Source organism: Rissa tridactyla, chromosome 1 (assembly GCF_028500815.1).
Source record: "Rissa tridactyla isolate bRisTri1 chromosome 1, bRisTri1.patW.cur.20221130, whole genome shotgun sequence".
Lineage (NCBI taxonomy): Eukaryota > Metazoa > Chordata > Aves > Charadriiformes > Laridae > Rissa > Rissa tridactyla.
In genome coordinates this window covers 211,397,952-211,417,975 of record NC_071466.1, presented here as the reverse complement: position 1 = coordinate 211,417,975, position 20,024 = coordinate 211,397,952, and the positions used below count along the sequence as shown (strand labels likewise).

General features: G+C 46.5%; 1 protein-coding gene across 3 annotated transcripts in view; it reads right to left on the bottom strand.

Moving 5' to 3' along the window:
- FRMD4A (FERM domain containing 4A) overlaps nucleotides 1-20,024 on the bottom strand; it is a 228,483-nt gene that overhangs the window by 184,159 nt on the left and 24,300 nt on the right. The window contains exon 1 of one of the 3 annotated variants that reach the window (XM_054188944.1): nucleotides 8,432-9,001. The exons of 1 other annotated variant lie outside the window; for it this stretch is intronic. In XM_054188944.1, the coding sequence (XP_054044919.1) occupies nucleotides 8,432-8,590 (159 nt within the window). In that variant the 5' untranslated portion in view covers nucleotides 8,591-9,001. Of the gene's footprint in view, nucleotides 1-8,431; nucleotides 9,002-20,024 lie in introns of those variants that run through there. One more of the 3 variants, XM_054188940.1, reaches the window with a different exon arrangement.

Here is a 20,024-nt window from a genome sequence, read left to right as displayed (position 1 = left end):
GACTCCTTTCTCACGAACAGACTAGCACCGGAGACTGAATGTTTCTCACAGGGAGGCAGGTTGGAAAAATCCACACAGGAGCAAAACAACGGCAGGTATGCCTGCCCTTTTAAGAGGCTGCTGTACTTCTTGAACGAAAAAAGCTCAGTCATGAGACTTGACCACTCAGTCTCCTCCTACCGTGCCTGAAAGTTCATGTAAAGACAGATAGGAGGATCAATGTGGGTTTAAAGTCTTTCTCATTTTCTAGCAGAACTGGACAATTTGCTACAGCACATGGAAAGCGCTGTAGTGATGTGTTTGCAATTAAACAGTGAGCACAAGACCCAACCTGGAGGAGCTCCACATTAGCTGCAACAGATATCACAGCAACCCCAGAGATGATTTAATGGTGCAGGTTCAACCATTGCCCAGCAAACCTCTGGCGACTGTCCCTGCCCTCCAGGAGATCCCTGTGCCTCTTGCCCTGACCCACAGCTGCCTTGGGGCAGTGGAAGGAGAGATGAGATCCCACAAGCTGCTGAGGGGATTAGGTGTTTGCTACTGTCCAGGAGGTAAAAGGGTTATTGCCTCAAACTTCCCAGATGTGTAAGCCCTTCGTGCTCGTCTAGTGAGCTCCACCATGACATTTTACCTTGAATCCTCAGCCCTGGGCAAGACATCCCAAGTAGCCCTCCAGCTTTATCTGAACCTGGCTGCTATTGCCCTCTTGCCCGATGTGGTGTGCGATGGAGACCAGCCCCAGGCAGGCTGGTTTGACATGCCCCAGGGTGGGGATAAGCACTTATGTCTAGCTGGATATTTTGTGGCATTAACATTTTGATCTCTTCTCCACCACCATCAATGCTCCGTGGGGCTACGGTGGGGCTGGTGGTACCGGAGTGAATCCTACCAGATTGACACAGCTCTTCCCAGCTCTAGAAAGGCAGGGGAAGTCTCTATCACATGCTGAGGGCAATTTTACAGTGTGTTGTAAAAATACCTGGGGATGGGAACATGTTGAACACCTCTTGCTCATTCCCTGTAGACGCCTCAAGTAGAAATGGCTTGGGGTTCCTCCACAGGCTGGTTTTTTTTTTTTTTCCTGTCTGTTTGGATATGTTTTCTGGCAAAGACGAATTTTTAACATTTGCATTTTCTCTCCCCTTCCCTGCCTGTCTAACCCTCTTTACTTCTGCCTGTAATGAAGATGGGGTGAGAAACTGCAAGCCAATAGCTCCTGAGTGGCTTTTGGAAACATGTGAGGCTCATTAGGCCTTTCTGCAACTTTGGGACTTTTGGGTGGAGATTTTTTTCTCCTTTTTTTTTTTTTGGTTATTCGTGTTGCTTGCTGTTGTTGTGTTTTATTTTTTTTTTTTTTAAGGGAAGTAGTTCAAGTCTCATAAATGCTTAAATATGTAGCAATAAAGTTTGAGAAGCCTCCAGGGCAGCTCCAGAGCCCATGAACTAGCTCAGTAAAGAGTGCCAGGGAAAAAAGTCATAGTTGCCTCCCACTAAAAGTGGGAATTAGGCAGGCTGCAAGCTTCGAGGGGCCTGACCCTGTTACGGTACCCTGCGGAATGGCTTTAGGGGGCCTGAAGCATCCTGAACACCGGCTGTACCGGGGCATCACAGTGCTCTGAGGACAGAGCAGGTGCCAGCGAAGAGCCCTGCAAGCGTAGCTCTACGGGTGACACCGGTACCCATGTCCACCATTGTCCTTATGAGAAGAAAATCAACAATGCCACTGAAAAACCCTCTACCTAAAATCAGAAGAGAAAGGGTCTGGGTTCACTGATTTCAAGGGAGTCAGAAACAGCTTCGGCTACAACCTGAGACGTGAATAAGATCCCATGCTCTCTACTTTATCTAATTAGCTAAAGTGAATTTTGCTGGCTCTTTTCTCCTGCTCACCCAACACTCCCACACACCTAATCCTCCATTTCCTCAGCCTTCATCGTGGTGGAGCTGACTAGATTAATGGGAAATGCTAATACGTCAGGCCTGAAAGGAAAGCAAAGAGCTGGTTGTGTTTGAATTCCGCATTAATCTACTTGGTGATGAAGCTATAAATCAAAACCTGGAAGTTTTACCAATCTGAAATGATGTGTTTAACAGTTCAGCCCTTTCCTTCCTCCCTCTTGCCCAACATTGATTTACACGGCCTTTTACAGCAGCAGGGCAGGCTTGCAAAATGCTACTTTTGCTCCTGAATCCCTAATTGTTCTTAGACATAATGAGATGTCTTCAAGGCAAGCAGGGTGAGGAATGATGCTGCAATAAGAATGGATTTACCAAATGGCTCCTTTATGAGGGGGAAACCTCATTCCTCGTAGGGTACATGGGATTTTGAAGATGTCTCAGGGCCTGCTGTGGAGTGGATAACAGCCTGTCCCTTTACCGATGCAATACCCAGCAGGGTGCTAGCAATCCCCCAAGTGAATGGAGGAGAAGCCCCAAAGACCTTCAGCTCAACTCCACTCAATGCCCATGGCAGCTGGGTGAAAACCCATTAGTGCCTGGTAGCCAGCAGTGGCCACCATGTGGGGAACACACCTGAGATGCATTCTCCCCAGGGGAAAGTAAAATTGCAGGATCTGGAAAATAATGGAAATGAAGTTGCAGAACACCAAACACAAGGAGGATGTGGCTTGGGGACTCACTATGGCTGAGTACTTCTGTGTATATGTAGATGTAAAAACAGCTTCTGGTCTGCAATACCTGCTAGGTCTGGCCCAAGAAGAGTGACACGGAGCTAAAGCACTGCAAAAACACCCTCAATACTAAGGAGCCAGGAGTTATGGGTGATTTTTACAGCTGGAAAACAGTTAGTGAGCTGTGATCGATGACTTGATTCTGCCTTGCAGGAGCTGGGGGTTTCCACAGCAGCAGCAACCTCCCTCCTGGGCCCAGAGCCCCCATATATCTTTCCCCCATCACAGGACCTTGGCTTCTGCATTTGTTCCGGCCATTGCTCCTTGGGCCTTTATCCTCCTGCCAGCATGGCAAAAAGTCTCTTCTCTTCCTCGTTTTACGTTAACAACAGCCCCTGAATGCTACAGCCCATCTCCTTCCTTAATCCTGTTACCTACAATGGGATATATGGGGAGCAATGAGATATTGAAGACAATTCTACGCTTGTGTCTATAGCCTAAAGTGGGTCATTTTGTCTGTCTCTGCCTCACTTTCTACAGCAGTAAAATAGGCATGATATTACTTAACTGCCTTTCCAAGTGGTGGATAAGCAGCAGTGTGTAAAAAGTACACGGCACTACTGTGTACAGTGTGTTATTGGTGTTACGGCTCCTCAAGAGACTGCTCTGTGTCCAGCAGTCTGCCTCCGACTTGGTAGGAGCAGTTGGTGGGACTTTAAACAGACAGACACATAAACACATTTTTACTGAAGATGTAGGTCCCGGCCTGCCTAACGTTGTTTGACACTGCACAGACATAGCCAGGAAACTAAAACATTTGTTGATGGATTTGGAGATTAAATAAATAGTGAAATATCTTCAGGATGTTAAAATGCAGAAGGGACTGCCTATCCCATAATAAACCAGCCCTCCCCCAGCACTTCTTGAAATGTGAGTATTTCCGCAAAAGCAGGCACTGGGTTAGTTCACAGGGCCATTTTTTTAGTAGGTCAGAGCAGTCAGACATCTTCTGGGCATTGATAAAAATACACTCGACAGCTCTGTGGCCTCTCACACAACCAACTGTCTGAAAGCCTCGACAGAAAGCTTATTATTTGTTGATCTCCTTTTTCAAATGCGTTTCGATCATGCAGTCAGAAAACCACATGGTGGATCACAAAACACCATTAAAATATAGCAAGCGTTCATCATAATTAATATACAGTAACTGGTGAATACTAGCCCCGCTGAAAACAGAGCAAGGCAAGCGGTTTGTTCAAACCGTGCAGACAAATGTATCCTTGGGAATCGCAGCAGACTTGCAGGAAGATTTACCTGCTGGAAAGAGAAATGCAGCCTGAGACAGATGACGGTACCTCGCTTCAGGGTACCAGAAGCCTCTATTCTTGGATGCTGTGCGTACCGCAGCATCGCTTAAAAGCTGATGAGAAATGGAGTTACTCAGCATCTCTGAAAGTCAAGTCCAGTTTGGAGACCAAGAATGAAGGAAAAAATTTTGATTGTTTTAACCTATTTTATAATAACCATTGCTCAGAGTGCAACCTGAGCACGTCTAGACTTCTGATTGCTGTGTCAGTTTGGATTTGAAGACTGAAATATCAAGTGGGGTGGGATCCTGACCACCACAGCCATTATCACTCCAAAATTGCTATTCCATATACCTCTGCTAATGCATTGCCCCTGACTTCTCAAAAGCCAAGAAAGCAAAGTCTCACTTTGGAGAAATAAGGGGAATTACACTGATTATGTTGATGCGTGGAGCTCCTTTTCTTTTCAAGAACCCATTGCCTGTTGCATTGGCAGTAAAAATGGATGATGCCCTCTGTACAGTATTATCTTTGGTTTTATATATTTTGTAGATGAGACAGTAGAAGGGAATTACCAAACCCAGGGAAGTTTTTCAGGGTTTGTATGGTGAAGACAACAGTCTAGGGGAAGGATACAAAAAAATTCTCTCTCTGTCATACCTGAGGACCTGTGGTCTCAGTTGGTGGTGCAGAGGAGGATCTGAGTCCTTCCCAGCGATGTGTGCACAGCAGCGTGTGTCCTGCTCTGCCAGAAACAGGGCTGTGTGGTACGCTGCTGTGATACCCCCAGGTCAGCCTCAGAAAGGGTGTGCCAGCAAATCATAGAATTATAAAATTGGTTGGAAGAGACCTTTAAGATCATCAAGTCCAACCATTAACCTAGCACTGCCAAGTTACCACCAAACCATGTCCCTCAGCACCACATCTACACGTCTTTTAAATACCTCCAGGGATGGCGACTCAACCACTTCCCTGGGCAGCCTGTGCCAATGCCTGACAAACCTTTTGGTGAAGAAATTTTTCTGAATATGCCATCTAAACCTCCCCTGGTGCAACTTAAGGCTGCTTACTCTTGTCCTGTCACTTGTTACTTGGGAGAAGAGACAGACCCAACCACCCCTCCAGGTAGTTGTAGAGAAAGAGAAGGTCTCCCCTCGGCCTCCTTTTCTCCAGACTAAACACCCCCAGCTCCCTCAGACGCTCCTCATAAGACTTGTGCTCCAGACCCCTCAGCAGCTTTGTTGCCCTTCTCTGGACACGCTCCAGCACCTCAATGTCTTTTTCATAGTGAGGGGCCCAAAACTGGACACAGTACTCGAGGTGGGACCTCACCAGTGCTGAGTACAGAGGGATGATCACTTCCCTAGTCCTGCTGGCCACACTATTCCTGATGCAGGCCAGGATGCTGTTGGCCTTCTTGGCCACCTGGGTACACTGCTGGCTCATATTCAGACCGTTGTCAACCAACACCCTGAGGTCCTTTTTCCACCAGGCAGCTCTCCAGCCACTCGTCCCCAAGCCTGTAGCGCTGCATGGGTTTGTTGTGACCCGAGTGCAGGACCTGGCACTTGGCCTTGTTGAACCTCATACCATTGGCCTCGGCCCATCGATCCAGCCTGTCCAGATCCCTCTGCAGAGCCAACCTACCCTCAAGCAGATCAACACTCCCACCTAACTTGGTGTCATCTGCAAACTTACTGAGTGTGCGCTTGATTCCCTCATCCAGATTGTTTGTAAAGATCTTAAAGAGAACAGGCCGCAATACTGAGCCACTTGTGACTGGCCGCCAAATGGATTTAATTCCATTCACCACCGCTCTTTGGGCCCAGCCTTCCAGCCGGTTTTTCACCTGGCGAAGCGTATGCCCATCCAAGCCGTGATGGCTCCAGAAGCACAGATGCACTGGGATGTGATTAACTCAGAGAAAAAAGCCTAAAGGAAAAGGATATATATTTTTTTTTTGAGTATGAAAAAGTTTGGCTTAATTTTACAAAGTTGACTAATGTTTCTTTCTAGGGCTGTTTTGGTTCTGGTACCATGCAGAGGTCCTACAGCTGATCTGCTTTGCTCTCAAGATGCAGTAGCATCCCTAGTATAGGGATTAATATAAAACTAGCATGGTCAAGAGCTTATTTGTTCATCTAAATAATAAACAGTGGAAGAAGTCTCTGTCTCTGGGATGTGATTAAGCCATCAGGCTTTCTGTCCAAGCAATACTCTACTGAAATACCCTGTCAGTATTTAAATTGGATGATGTTGGCTACTGTAAGAAATGCTGTTAGGATTAATATACATAAGTGTAAAGTTAGCTCTCGTCTCATGCTGGCCACTAATAATACCACAGCTGCTGGCTCTCTGGGGCGATGAGCTATGAGATGCCTTTCCCAAGCAAACGCCCACCCAGCAGCAACTCTCCTGGCACCTGACCCACCATTTCGGGTCCTCTCCAAAGAATTGGAAGCTCATGGGCATTGACAAATAAAGTGACGTGGTTTTACTGAGCTTTTGCAGATGTTCACTGATTCTGTCTGAGAAAAGGACAACTATTCAAGTCCACCCTGCCCTGTGAGTGTCCGGCTACATCGGTGCTCATTTGGATGGGAAGGGAGGCACCTTTGCTGGTCCCATTTCGCTGGGTGACTCTAGCAAAGGGTGATTATATGGCAGGAATGTGAAATAATGCCACGGGGGATGGCTGAAGACATGTGCATGTTGTAATGGAAAAAGTGCGCTTGTGCATGTGCTCGGTGCTCACAACAGAGTAAATCTGTTAAAAGACCACCAATCCCAGGAGTTATCAGGGGCAGTAGCATTCCCTGATGCATGGTGTGTAGGCTGGGATAGGTTATTCGTAATCGGACTCCGGACACATCTGAAAACTAATGCTTTAGTTTTTGAGGATGGTTTTACATGGGTGGAGGGTAAAAAAGGGGCTCGGGATTGAGCCCACTTGCTTCCCCCTCCGCTTTCCCAGGCCCATGTGAGCTATTTGGCTTCAGGTTCACGCTCCTAAAACAAGCTGCAGAAAGCGGATGGGGCAACCCCACACCACAGGCAGCCTCTGCACAGACTGACCTGCAGGTTCACGCCAGCCAACACCAAGCACAGCCCAGGGAGGGCAGCTTGGTTCACTTGGAGCCATCACTGCGGTACCTCTCCTGGGAGTTTCAGAGCCATGACCAGGGGCCACCAGGGCAATCAGTGGGATGAGGGGTCCTACTGGGTAATGGGTTTGTGTTATTGGCTGCAGGCATCTTCTAGAACAAACAAATACTTAAAATAAACACGCCGCCCGTGCCTGCTGAACTCCAAAGAAGGCCATAAAATCTATTCCTGAAGTCTGCTGAAACCAGATCATGATTTGAAGCTGGTTCAAAGTTTGCTGAAATTACTAAGAGCCTTGCCCTGGTCTCCCTCTAAGCAACACACATGATTTCTACAGGCTTTTAATCTGGCTTCTTCTGTATAACTTGGCTTCACACATGGAGACTTCCAAAGCACAGGAAAAGCAAAATACCAAGTAAATGGGAGTAGCAGAAAATGCCTTTTCCAAATGCAAACACTGATCAGTCAATCCAGTGTCTGGCATTAGCCAAATCTGTGAAGTTGATAAATATTGGAACAGATTTGTCCCCGCAGCAGAAGAAAAGTCTAGCCTCAATTGTCTAAGGCTGATTGAAAAAGCAGACGAGCTGGATACTGGTTGGTTTACAGCGTCATTTCAACCTGGATTCACCTATGGAATGGAATGGATTGCTGTTCAAAGTGGCATCCAGTTCTAGTGCCTTCACTGGGATGCTCAGTTTATTTAACCCACTTTAGCCAGTCTCAGAAACACACACAGTTTATTAGAGCTGTTTTGTTACACCTCAAGCTGCAAACTGTTAGCGTAACTCCAAAGAGAAGCCAGTCGACCAAGCCCCAAACCTCTCTATACCACATAAAACACACACCAAATAAAACAAAACTTAGACGATCAGATGCCTTGTACTTTGCAAAACTAAGTAGTCCAGAGGCATGCACAAGTCAAGTAGGGATAACTTGCAGTGCTACTGCAGTTTAAAACCCACCGCGTTTGCCTATTTTCTACAAGTTAGGTGTCTTTGGGTCTCCTTTCCTCTGGGTAAGTTATGAATTCCTCTTGTGCAGCCGCAGGAACAGCTTGAGGACACAGCGCAGCTAAGGCTGGCTGTACTAATGAATATAAAACTCAAGGAAAGGGGATATAGCAGAGTGACCCTTAATTTGCATTCACTGATTCCCTTCTGCTCTGTGGGAAGGAGAATTTGGACCTGTGTTCGGGCACAGCAGACCCCACCAGACCTCTCCTCCCAGACCTCCCCTGCCCATGGTGTCTTCTCTGTCCCATCACCTGTGGTAGGACCCGAAATGGTTGATAGGAGGAGGACAGGACCCTGTGTGACTCCCTGGGGGGTTTCCCCTCTGCAGCACAAGGGTTTGAGGGTCTGGCCTGGTATTTTGTAACCCTACCTGATAAACGGCTCTGGAAATGCACCATGGCTTCAGCATGAGCTGCAGGACCCTCAGGTTTCCAAAGCGGCAAGTCCTCAGAGCCCGGGACGTCAGGCTCCACACCAGGCTGTCCCAGCTGTAGAGCAGATCCTCAAAGCCAAAGAGCACAGCAGCCATGCCAGCTTCCCGGGTGAAACACCCCGGACTCCGTGCTCGGAGGCAATCAGCTAATCCCAAGGCGCCTTATGAACTGCAAGGTTAAAAAGTCACTGCAATTTCCATCAAAGAAGGAGAAGAAAAAGAAAGGGAAAAAAAAAAGCCAAACCACCAAACCAAACCCGACAACAAAAAACAGCAGCCAAAATAAACTGGTTGGGGATGTGTCTTTCTCCCTTCGCACACGCCCTTCAGGATGTGGTTTCTCCCTCCGTGTGTCTTCTCAAAGTGAGTTCTGCTGCTCCCAGAGATGAGCAGGGAAGAGGTAAAAACACCTCTCCTGACTTAGGAAGGCAGTTGCACATCCCTCGCAAAGGGCTTCTTGGTTACACTGCATCACTTCCCAGCTCTCCGCTGCAGAACCAAGAAGGAAACTCGGATCCAAAGTCATCACTTTGCAAGCTCAGTCCTGGGACTCCATCCAGAGGGAGGAAAAAAGCCGCTCCGCTCTCCCTCTGCCAACATTCCCAAGACATTCCAGTATTGGGCTTAACTCTTTCAAACACTCCCGAAGAACAGATGAGGAGACAGCTTTGCCACATGCAACGTTTCATCCTTTTGTTTCGTGTGTTGACTAGCCATTGCACAGTTACAGTCCAGTCTTTTTTCCACCCAACTCTCTGTTCTGGAGCCTTTATGTATTTTGGACTCAGAAGGAGACTTAATCTTTGTATGAGACTTATGCAACAGTCTGCAAAACACCTTATTTACCCAAGGGGTGATAACTTGGGAAGCTGCACGGATTAAACAATGACCATTTAAAATCAGTCTGATTCAGCTGGTGTGGACACACTTTTAACCCTTGCTGAGCTTGCATTCATAAAGATGTGTCTCGTCTGAACAAACCCAGGAGAATGTGGTATAGTTCTGAGCTGGATGCCAAAACACCTTTTTTAGTCTATAGACACAAAGATTCACTTCTAGCAACCCTTCCTAAAATTGGTGTTGAGAAGTGTTAAGTTCCCTGCCTGTTTTTCCCCAGAAGCAGCATGTCTGTGTGGAGACTTCAATGCTGTCAACATCTATGATGGGGTGGGCTGAGGGAACTGGTCTGGTGAGGGTAAAAATACATTATCAACACATGGGTTTTGCAGTTCTGTTAAATCACCACAAAATCCATGCAGTTAAATTGCAACGGCTTTGCTGACTAAATGCCATGAGTGCTCCTTCTGCCTATGGGCTAAAGTTTAATAACCAGGTGGGGAAACTGAGGTGGAAGAATTTTTACCAAAGATGCGGTGCAAACCCTTGGAGACAGCTCTGTCTTAGTGTTATTTTTCCCTCATTTCAACTCTTCCTTCAGAGGAATGCGCACAAAAAGGCAGCGGGACTTGGAGGGAGCAGATGAGAGTAAGCTGAGGAGCGCCTACATGGAGGGACTTCCGAGGAGGCACATTTATGTGGTAGACAGGATATCCCTGCTTTGAGCTGAAATCAGGAGGGACCTGCAAGCACTGAGCCCCTAAAGCTGCTGGTTTAGCAGAGCCGAGGAGCCATCATTTCCTGAAAGCCCCCGATTCAACTCCCTGAATGGGAAAGGAGCAGGAATATTCATCTCTGGTTGGTTTTCTGCAGGTCTGTCCCGCTCTGACCCCATCCATAATTTGATCTTTGGGGACTGGAGGGCACAAAGCAAACAGTGCGTCACGATAATGGCACAAGGATGCTCATCAGCTCATTGACAGGGCAGGTGGAAGGCCAGGAAAATACAGCTGCGAAATTCATGTTCTCAGCCTAATTGCTTCTTCAGGACATTGTTTTTAGAGTGGCATCATAAAATATGGTAATAAAATCATAATAATATTTCCTTCAAACTTGGTAGAAGCTACCCATTCTGCAAAGTGTGCTTTTCTCTTTCCTCCTCTCTCTCGCCCTGCCTGTCTCTTTGCTTAGTGTCCAGCCTTTGCTGCTAGTCTCCCTATGCTCGTCATCTCTTGGTGATTTCCTTGCCTGCCTGTAAACTAGGTAACACGCTGCCTCCATTAGCAGCCACGTAGACAAGGGACCAGGAACATCTCCATTATAAAGCCTCATTTGGAGGAAAAGGTGTTGTTTTTTTTTTTTATTTAACTTGACTAGACGATATTCGCTCCAGGCTACAGTCTGGTGTATAAGATCTCTGCCTGGGAGCACAAGAGAGGAAAAGAAAGAAATGCGTTTGATAAAGGAAAACAGAGGGGGGAAAAGAAACCATAGCAAGTGATTGCTCTGGGATGTGACCTAACCCCTTTGGTATTCTGCAAAGGGGGAGAGGAGAGGAAATAGAGGATATGCTGCAGTTTTAAAATTAGCTACTCCACATGTGCATCTAGTCTTTCTGTATGTTCGAAAGGAGACTTTCGGCCCCCCGTCCCAACTCGGTAATTACTCAACAGCTGAGGGCTGCTCTGAAGGAGCCTTTTCACTCGGCTGATGACATAATCAGACTTTCTGAAAACAGTTCCCCTACGTATTTATTTAACTGATAGACTGGAGCAGTCTCCTTAGGAGTCACTTGAGCCTATAGGAGGCCCAGTGAGTATTTCAGTGTGTAGATTTACCTTCATGATTAGAGTAGATTGTTTGGTTTCCTGCGGAGGTTTTCCTGCTGATTAGACACATACTGTTTTTTGAGGGGGTAAAAGCTGCCTGAATACAGATTACCCGTCCCACCTCACAGCTTCCGAGGGAATTGCAACCGCGGACGGTTCTCAGGCAAAGACAGACCATCCCCTCCAGAGCCGGGGAATACATCACCAAAGGTGCTCTTTTCCAGGGCTACACTGCAGAAGGTGCTCTCACTTATTCAAAAAGGCCAGAAGAGGTGATTGCTACAGGGAATGGCAGAGAAAAAAAAATCAAGAATCAGCAACTTGGCTCTTTTGCTGGTGTACACTTTGAGTAATTTCTGTAAAATCATCTCACATTTCTATAAAACATGCTGAACTTCACCTGCACTAAGGTCAATTAGGAAGAAAAAAACCCTTTGCACTCTACATAGATCTATAGACATTTGCAGGTCTTTTCAGCACAGTCTCTCTAATTATGCACTGATTATTTCCTGCTGTTTCTGAGAAAATGTCAGGCAAAACATTTACTATGAAACCTCCCACGTTTTACTGACAGTCCAAAGGCTGTTACTAGGGTATAAAAATAGCTCCTTACTTCCCATGAAAAAAAAAAAGAAAAGAAAGCCTCCAAACTCCTTGGGCTGCTGCGTTGCTTCATGGGGCTGTCACCAAGGCTTGAAGGCTGGGGGTGGACTTCCCAACCCAACCCCAGCAGACAGCTCCTCCTCATCGCAGACCCTGCAAATCACTGCTGTGCACTGATGTAGGTAGGAGCTGCCTGCACCGGGAGCTCGGGAGACAGGTCCCGGTTTTGCCTTTAGGCTGATTGTATGTTCTGGCCTTGGAAGGAGGAGTTCCGCATCTCTTTCCAGTGCGCTCTCGAGTAAATCTCTACCCACAACTTTCCGATGGGTGTGGATGTATTTGAGCGTGTTGAAAGGCAGACGTGCCGAGTGGAGGGCGGTTTCCTTTGAGCTTGCTCTAGACATACCAGAAACATCCTGCTTCTGCTCAACATATGGCCCCAACGGTTCCTGCAGCTCCAGACCAATGTGGTCTTTTAGGTCTTATTTCAAATCCGTTATGCTTTTTGATCTTTATTTCTCTATAATGTTAAGAGAATTAATGTTGTTAGATCTTCGTGTCTAAAGTTCCCTTTCATGTTGCAGCTTCACGCTTTCTTATGTTGGAGATTTTTCTCAAGATGTTTAACTAGTTGCATTTTGTTCCTTGTGCCTTAATGGTACATCATTTTCGTGGTTGATATGGTGGGAACAGTTAGAGATGACCCACTGCCAAGTGATCAAACACACAGAGAAGGAGCCACCTCCTTCCTTCACTTGTGCCCACACAGTGCCAGGGCCCTCAGTGGGGACTTACAGAACTGACCTCCCTCCTATAACTGTACTGGATCACAAACTCTGCAAAGATGGACGCTGGGCACCAAATCCACTTGAGAACCTGAGCCTCTGAGTGCCCCATTACCACCCCAACCAAGCTGGTCTCATCCCTCATGCAGACCTAGTTGGGCTTCTCTGCCTTTCCCCTGACAAGTGTCCTTGCTGCCACCCAAGGAGGGACCGTGGAGGGTTTCTGAGTGTCCAGCAGGAGCTTCCCAGAGTGCAAGGACCGGATATTATTGGCTTTATTTCTTGTACCTTTGTCAGGTTTTGTACTTTGTTTGTATAAGGAAAGGGTTGAGAGAGGGTCTTAAAAGGAGCTGGGAATGGCACTTGAGTTGAAGAAGCAGATCCTCAGACTTTGAGGGCTATATTGTAAAATACGTATGTTCTGGGCAAAGGAAACTCACATGGATTTAAAAAGAGAGTGAAAATAAAGTGTGGATGTCCACACTGGGTCTGCTGAGAGTTTTGATTGACTAAGGGTCTGGTGACCTTGTAATCATTTTTGATTGCTGTAAGTTCACGACCTCAGTCTGGGTGGGCCACAAGACGCGGACAATGATCATGCCTGAACCTTCTCAGACTTGCAGAGGACACACCAACACCCCTAGCTCACCTCTCCAGAGCTGTAGGTCAAGAATGGGTACTTGGGAGTATCTTCCCAGAGTTCTGCTGCCCCGTGCAACTGTGATGGCTGTGCCTGCACTGCTTCAGTTGCCTTCTAGCTCTCACCCATCACGCATTATCAAAACCACAGGTAGAAACAGCCTTCAGCCCTCACTTCTTGGTGTGCAACCACTGACAGCCCTACAACCCTTCTGCAGAGAAAATGCAAGAGACTGAAGACTTCTCTGCTGGTTAAATTTTAGGATGAACGTCACAAGTCAGAAATCCTGGCCAATTTCCTCAAGATGTTCTCACAAGTCCATATGGCCTAAAATGTTCCATGTCCATGAAATGAACTGCTGCTTCACAGCAATAACTGAATGAAAATTTACTATTCCTGTCATCCACCTTGATCATAACATTTCTAAAGCTCCTTGAAAATGTAAAGTGCTCTGGTGGTGCTAAGTATTATCGTTATGTGAACAGCAGCTCCTTCTGTGTAAGGCTGTACGTGACCTCACTTCAGAGGGTTTTTTATTGACTGACACAGGAGAGTATGTCATGTCCTCAAATCATACGCATTTCATTTCCTAAAGTAAGCTGTGTTAGTGATTTAACAAGGTTTAAAAGTAGGTGAATCCTATAAAGCTGGGCTTGTACTTGTCCCTAATATTCCACCAGCTAAAGTGATTTTCACTTCCACTACGCAGAAACGTGATTGTGTAGAGATTTGCTATTCAATCCTCTTTCTTCGCGAACACTGCGGTGAATGAGTCTGCAGGAGGGGATGTAGGTCAGGACAATGCATTAAGTAAATAGTGCAGAACAGCCGCAGAAAGTGAATGGCAAGATCTTAAATACGATTATTCACTTTGGAAACCCAAGCTTATGATTAACTCTGATCCCGCTGGGGACTGTAACGTCCTGTGACCAGGGTGTCTAATCAAAGCAGCATGCCCTTGCACATGCCCCTCGCCACAAGGTTCGTCATCATGCCCCTCTCTGGTATTATGTGCAGAAGTGCTCGGGAGAATTATTTTTGGCCAGAAGAAAACTGAAAAAAAATCACAGCCTGCTTAGGAGGCAGGTATGAAGAGGGGGCAACCTAAAGCTCATCCCGCAGCTGAACTGTTTTCCTTCCACGTTATTTGCCTGTGTCTAAAATAGCCTTTGGCAAGGTTCAGGGGTGAAGAAATACGAACCTGAGACAAACCTGTGTTTGTGCCCATCGGGTGGACACTAAGTTTCAGACTGGGGCTTGAACACACCTGACTGTTCGCAGAAGAAGTCACGCACTTCTTCAGTTACGCTTGCCCTATTTCAAGCTTTTGCCTATTCCTTTGGCGAAGTGGAGCAAGTGTTTCCCGTTATGAGAGGTCCCCCGGTACCCACGGGTTCACATCATTTTGAATTAGACACTTAGCTCGTACTTCCCACTCCCTATCCGAAGATGATGGCCAAGTTGTCGATATGGCTGTGGCTGTGAGCTGTGGTTGGGAGGACACATTGCGTCACGTTGCAGGTGTCTCTAAACTGGCACTGTTTGCCTGGGAGAGCGGACAAATCTGGCGGCTCACAAAAAGCCCGTCTGCAGTTTTGCCCTATGGCAAGATGGATAATTTAATGAAGGGCAGCCTTGCTGCCTGTGCAAAACAAGCCTACATACAGCACAAATGGCCTGTTTCAGCAGAACATTTTCTTACAACTTATCCTGCAGATATATTTAAGTAGTCTGCCTGATTCAGACCCAGTGGTAACACTCACTGCATTCAGTGACTAATACAAAGTCCTTTCTGTTCACAGGCAAGAGCTGAGCATTTCATTAAAAAGGAAGAGGGCAAAGGGAACATATTTTAGAAAATCAATGGTCCAGATTTCTCACGTTTGATCTTGCCTATGGGTTGGAAAGCCTGTTCCTACCTAACTTAAAGCACATGTATTTAATTTAGTCTGAAGCTCTTTATAATCATTACAAATAAATACATGTCTTGCTGATTAGGATGCAATTGTCACTGGACAGACAGAGAAGATATAATATAAACAGGTCAAATACGACCTTCAGAATAGAAATGAGGAGGCATCTGGTCCCGTTCCAGTAAAGTCATCAGTTCCCTGAGCAACATTAGATGAGTCACATAACTTTATGGATCTGCATTTCCTCAGTAGATTAATTCACTGAGATTTGTCAGGTGCTATGAAATCTCAGGGGAGCTGTTTTACATTAAAAACTAAATATGTGTTCAGCCTGCTAGAAAGCCATATTCCACATACGGTCATATTCCTCAAGAGTTACGCAGCAAAAAGCAGAAATACTTAAGATATCTTGGATCAATAATGTACCCTCTGTGTTGAAAGCTCCTACACTGATTATCAAAATGAGCATAACTATGGGTGAATAAATGTCCCCTGAGGGGAAGACTGGTTATGTACATATATGTTCCCTGTGGGAGGAGTGGGAGTAGTGGTGCGTACACACAGCGGTGCTAAGTGAGGGTGCGGTGGAGGAAGGTGGTGGCTCTGTTGGCTCTGGCGTAGAGAGGTCCCAGAGCGACCCATGCTGAGCTGTTAACACCACAAAAATCAGTGCATGCACACACTTGCGCACTCATTCATGGCGTCTGCACTGGGGCTGACTCACATGGGGCTGTTTGGTTGTTTCTATTGCCGCAGCACAACTAATCTGCAGATGGGAAACTCAGGAGTCAACATAGAGGGATTACTGTACTGCAGCAGATCTTCATGCTGAGAACTATCTCCCCAGCTGGGACCAGTTAGACCTTCTCAGTAGAGCATAAGAGTTGACCTCTACCCTGTTTGCTCCCGAAACACAGACCCCTGTGGTTTGTGCTAATGGAAAATCTCCATTCGTGTTGCAGGACAGCGCTGGATCCGCGCCATCTACAGTGATAATGCATGCACAGTTGACAGAAGATGATAACTTGCACTTCTGTTGCTGCTCGGCTTAAAACCCTGTACAAACATCAGCTTCTATTGCCTCATGGTGCTTTGGGAGATTTGTATTTTTGAGCTGCTACCAAAGCTGCGGATAAAGTGGGACAAGAGGACCGAAGTGCCTGTGTGGGACAGCCGGTCACAGAGGCTGGCGGTCCTGGCTTTCCCGTTTTCTGTCTGTTTTCTATAGCTACTATTCCACCCACGTATCCAGACGGGGTGCTGAGTTTCAGGAGGTATAAATAGTAGCCCAGACTCCATCTGCAGAGGTGGAGTGCAGTTAATCAAACTCTCCCCCACGCTCTGCCTTCCAACCTGATGATTTGCATTGTGGAATCCAAACTCACTGTCTAGCTTGTTTGCTCATACCTCCTTAAAAGAGGAGAAAATGGATCGAAAGCTGCCGGATCGAAGCAGCGAGTCAGTCGCTTCATTGTCTCTACAGACAGCAGACTGAAGCCGTTCAGAAGTTAAAACAAAGAGGATTTACGCTCTTGATTTAGAAATTTATGACTCATTCCCATTTTGGCTGATTGAAGTGGCTGTCATTTCCCCTGCCCCCAAAACATCCATGACATAAAAAATAAACCCCATAAGCTCTTTGCTGTCCTTATCTTGATGCACAAAGAATTCAAATGTTCACTGTTGCTATCTGGAGCTTGACTTCCTGTTATTAAGAAGGACATCCTAGTATTTAACAACACGAGATATTTTTTTCCCCCTTCTTCAAGCCAGGCAGAATGTCTAACGATTCTGGGGTTTGTTTCCTGCTTGTAATTAAGTAGGTCACAGCTGCAAAGCAAGAGAACAAGAAAATATTCAGATCACACAAAGCCAAGAACGATTAAATCATTTGCAGCTGAAGGATATGGCAGATTTTCTTTTTTTTTAAAAAGAAGTCTCAAGTCTAAGGAAAACAAATATAGGAACTTTTAAGAGAATTATGAACTTGGAAGTTCTGCCCAAGCACCACAGTAGCTCGGAAAAAAAGACTGATCAAAACCCAGCTAATGTTGTTCACAAGTTGAATAGCTTTATGTGGTTGAAATAAACTCACTTCTTCATTGCTTAAGGCCTTATATTCTATCCATGCAATTCTCTTTGAACCACATGCAAGATTGCCCTCATTTCTTCTGGGCAGTTCTCACCAGGCCATATGTGACACGGCCCTCTGTGTCAGCCTGAAATGCCATGCTATGCCCTCTCCTGTAGGTCCCACACAGCACACCCCCCGTGCGACTCCAGATGCAATTCAGTCACAGCACAAGCTCTACCCAGACATGAAGCTCCCAGGGGCCTGAAGGTCTTTTGATGTACACTCATGGCTTTTGGTGTTATGTTGCCCTGATTCATCTTCCACTCCATCTCTGCTTAGGATGGCGAGCTGTTCTTGGTCCCTGCACGAAGTCCTTCACCCCACAGACAAATATTGGCAGTGTGTGGTCCATTGCCCTTAATGAGCCACGCACACATGGGTTGAAGAACCACCTCCGAAGGGCCCTGACAGCAGGGGTAGGAACTGGGGTTCAGCCTCGTCATGGACAGGCATCAACTGACAAAGCCATGCCACAACGTTACAAAGCCAGAAAAAACTTCCTTGGTAGAGCCAACGTGTCAGTCTGTTTGAACCAGGCACTTTAGGATAAAGTTGGTCCTGATTGACCTCATTTGGGTTATCGCAGGATTCAGGAAGAGCATAAATGACTGCACGTTTCCATCACGGTGCTTTTGCCTGGGCTTTGGTATCAACACTCCTCCAAACCGTTGCTCAGCCAAAAAGAGGGGCCAGAGAGCAATAATACCACCATCCTCATCTTCCACAGGTATCATGTGTGGGACCACTCTTCTGCATCACAAAAAGGAGATGAAACACGATGAGCGACGAGAACAGCCCCCATTAAGTGGCTGCCTTGGTCTAAAGGGCAACAGAGACGATTTCCAAATGCACTGTAGCTGTAACAATAGGGCTCTTATTCTGTACAGTGAGAGAAACGGTCTTTGGGAAGATTTATGTCTGAAGTCCACCAAAATCAACACTGCACAGGGCAGTGGTCCAGTCAGACAAGAATCACTGCCCTGGCAGGGAACAACCTCCATGAATATGTTTGATTTCAAAATAGGGTGTTCAGTTTTGTCAGAAGAGTGATTAAGATATGGGCAGAATAGCAAGAATGAAAGCATATTCCTTCTTCTATAAAAATGTGATAGGGAGAGACATAAATCTCAGCAATTATAAATTGGTGATGACCTCATGTTTACTCAATCTCTGACTGGAAAACTGTCATGGGAAAGAAAAGCCCACGTAGATGGTATTCTGGGCTCTGTCCCCATCTGACCGGACGTGGTCAGTTCATTCCAGGATAAGAGAACATGGACTTTTTCGTGCTGGTATTTCTTGGCTTTGCAAGCTAGGAACTAGGAGGGAGAGATGGTCGGTGCCTCCCCAAAGGGCAATTGTTATGAAACACAAACAACTAAGGGTTTCTTGGAGGCCAGTGCCCAGGGAATTTGAGGCTAGTGCTGCAGTTTCTCCTTGCAAAACACTGACCACATGGGAGAGGGCTCGTGTGCAAGAGTGTGGTGGTACATATCCTGGGCTGCAGAAGATGCCTGATCCATCTTAAGCGATTCGCTGTATCTGGATTTATGGGTTTCCATCTGGAGTTTCTCTAAAAGGTACCAACTTTCAGAAATGTTTTGTTCCCTTCCCTCCAAGACGGGGGTCCTTTCACCTTGAGTCCCTTAAATAGAGGACTCCTGGGGAAGGGAAGGTGCTGACTTCAGAGAAAACACCAGTGCTGCGCTCTATAAGGGATGTTCAGAGACCTCACAGCATCTCTTTGCCTTTGCAGGAAAACATTCATGCTGCCTGCACCCCTGTCCTGAATCTTTCAGCAATTTCCCTTCCAGTCTAGGGCGGATAACAGCATCCGTGGATTAGTATAAAACAAAGCTCAGGAATTAAAAGCTTTCAAAATGCTGCTGCAAACCCAGAGTCTGGCCAGCACCAGGCAGTCTGCTGTGACTGATTGTAAGGAAAAGGGACTACTAGATCATCCGCTGGCATCGGACTGCTTATCTTTCCCCTGACACCATCCTCCAGAAGCTGGAGGTTGGCCCCAAGGCCACTTTAACCGCTCTCCAGTGACTGATTGGATGCATTGGAATGCACTAACATAACTATGCTTTTAAAAATCAACGTCCTCTCATTTTATGACTTTTCTTGGCTGGGTTCCCACTTGCTGTAACTGAAGCAAATCCTTTTTCATCCGCAGGAAACTGCCACTATTGGTGCGTTTGAAAATTTACAGGAGGATACATGATGGCTGCATTACAGCAAAGTCCAGGATGGAAAAAGGAAGCTTTCCAACATTTCAGAGTGGAAATTATGAAAATTAGAAAGCCTCCTCCCAGTCCCTCGTGTGGTTTGCAAGCACGGGTGGGGTGGAGAGATGCTGGAGAGGGAGGAAGGGAGCGTGGATGTGCACTTCCAGCTAACGGGAACCCTGAAGTTTGATCCTGCTTCAAACACACCCAGATTTGCACGGTGTCAGCAGTTCACCTTGACTTTTACCCTGAAAGCATCCTGGCTGCCAAGGGGGAATGATAGCACTGGATGGGTCTTACAGAAGTCTGGAGAGGATCAATGGCTGTGAAGAATTGTAATACGTAAAGCCTGATGTGTTATAAGGAATCATTTTAAATTGTGCCCTAGGATTGCCAAGCTTCCCCCTTGCAATAGTCCATCCATCATATTATCCGTGACAGGTTTTCTTGGATGGTATTTTCAAAAACTGGGAACTCCAGGCTCTACCCTCAGGCAACAGTAACAGCTTTGAGCTCAGCTCTGAGCAAAGGAGAGCCTATGAAACATTTGCAACTCAC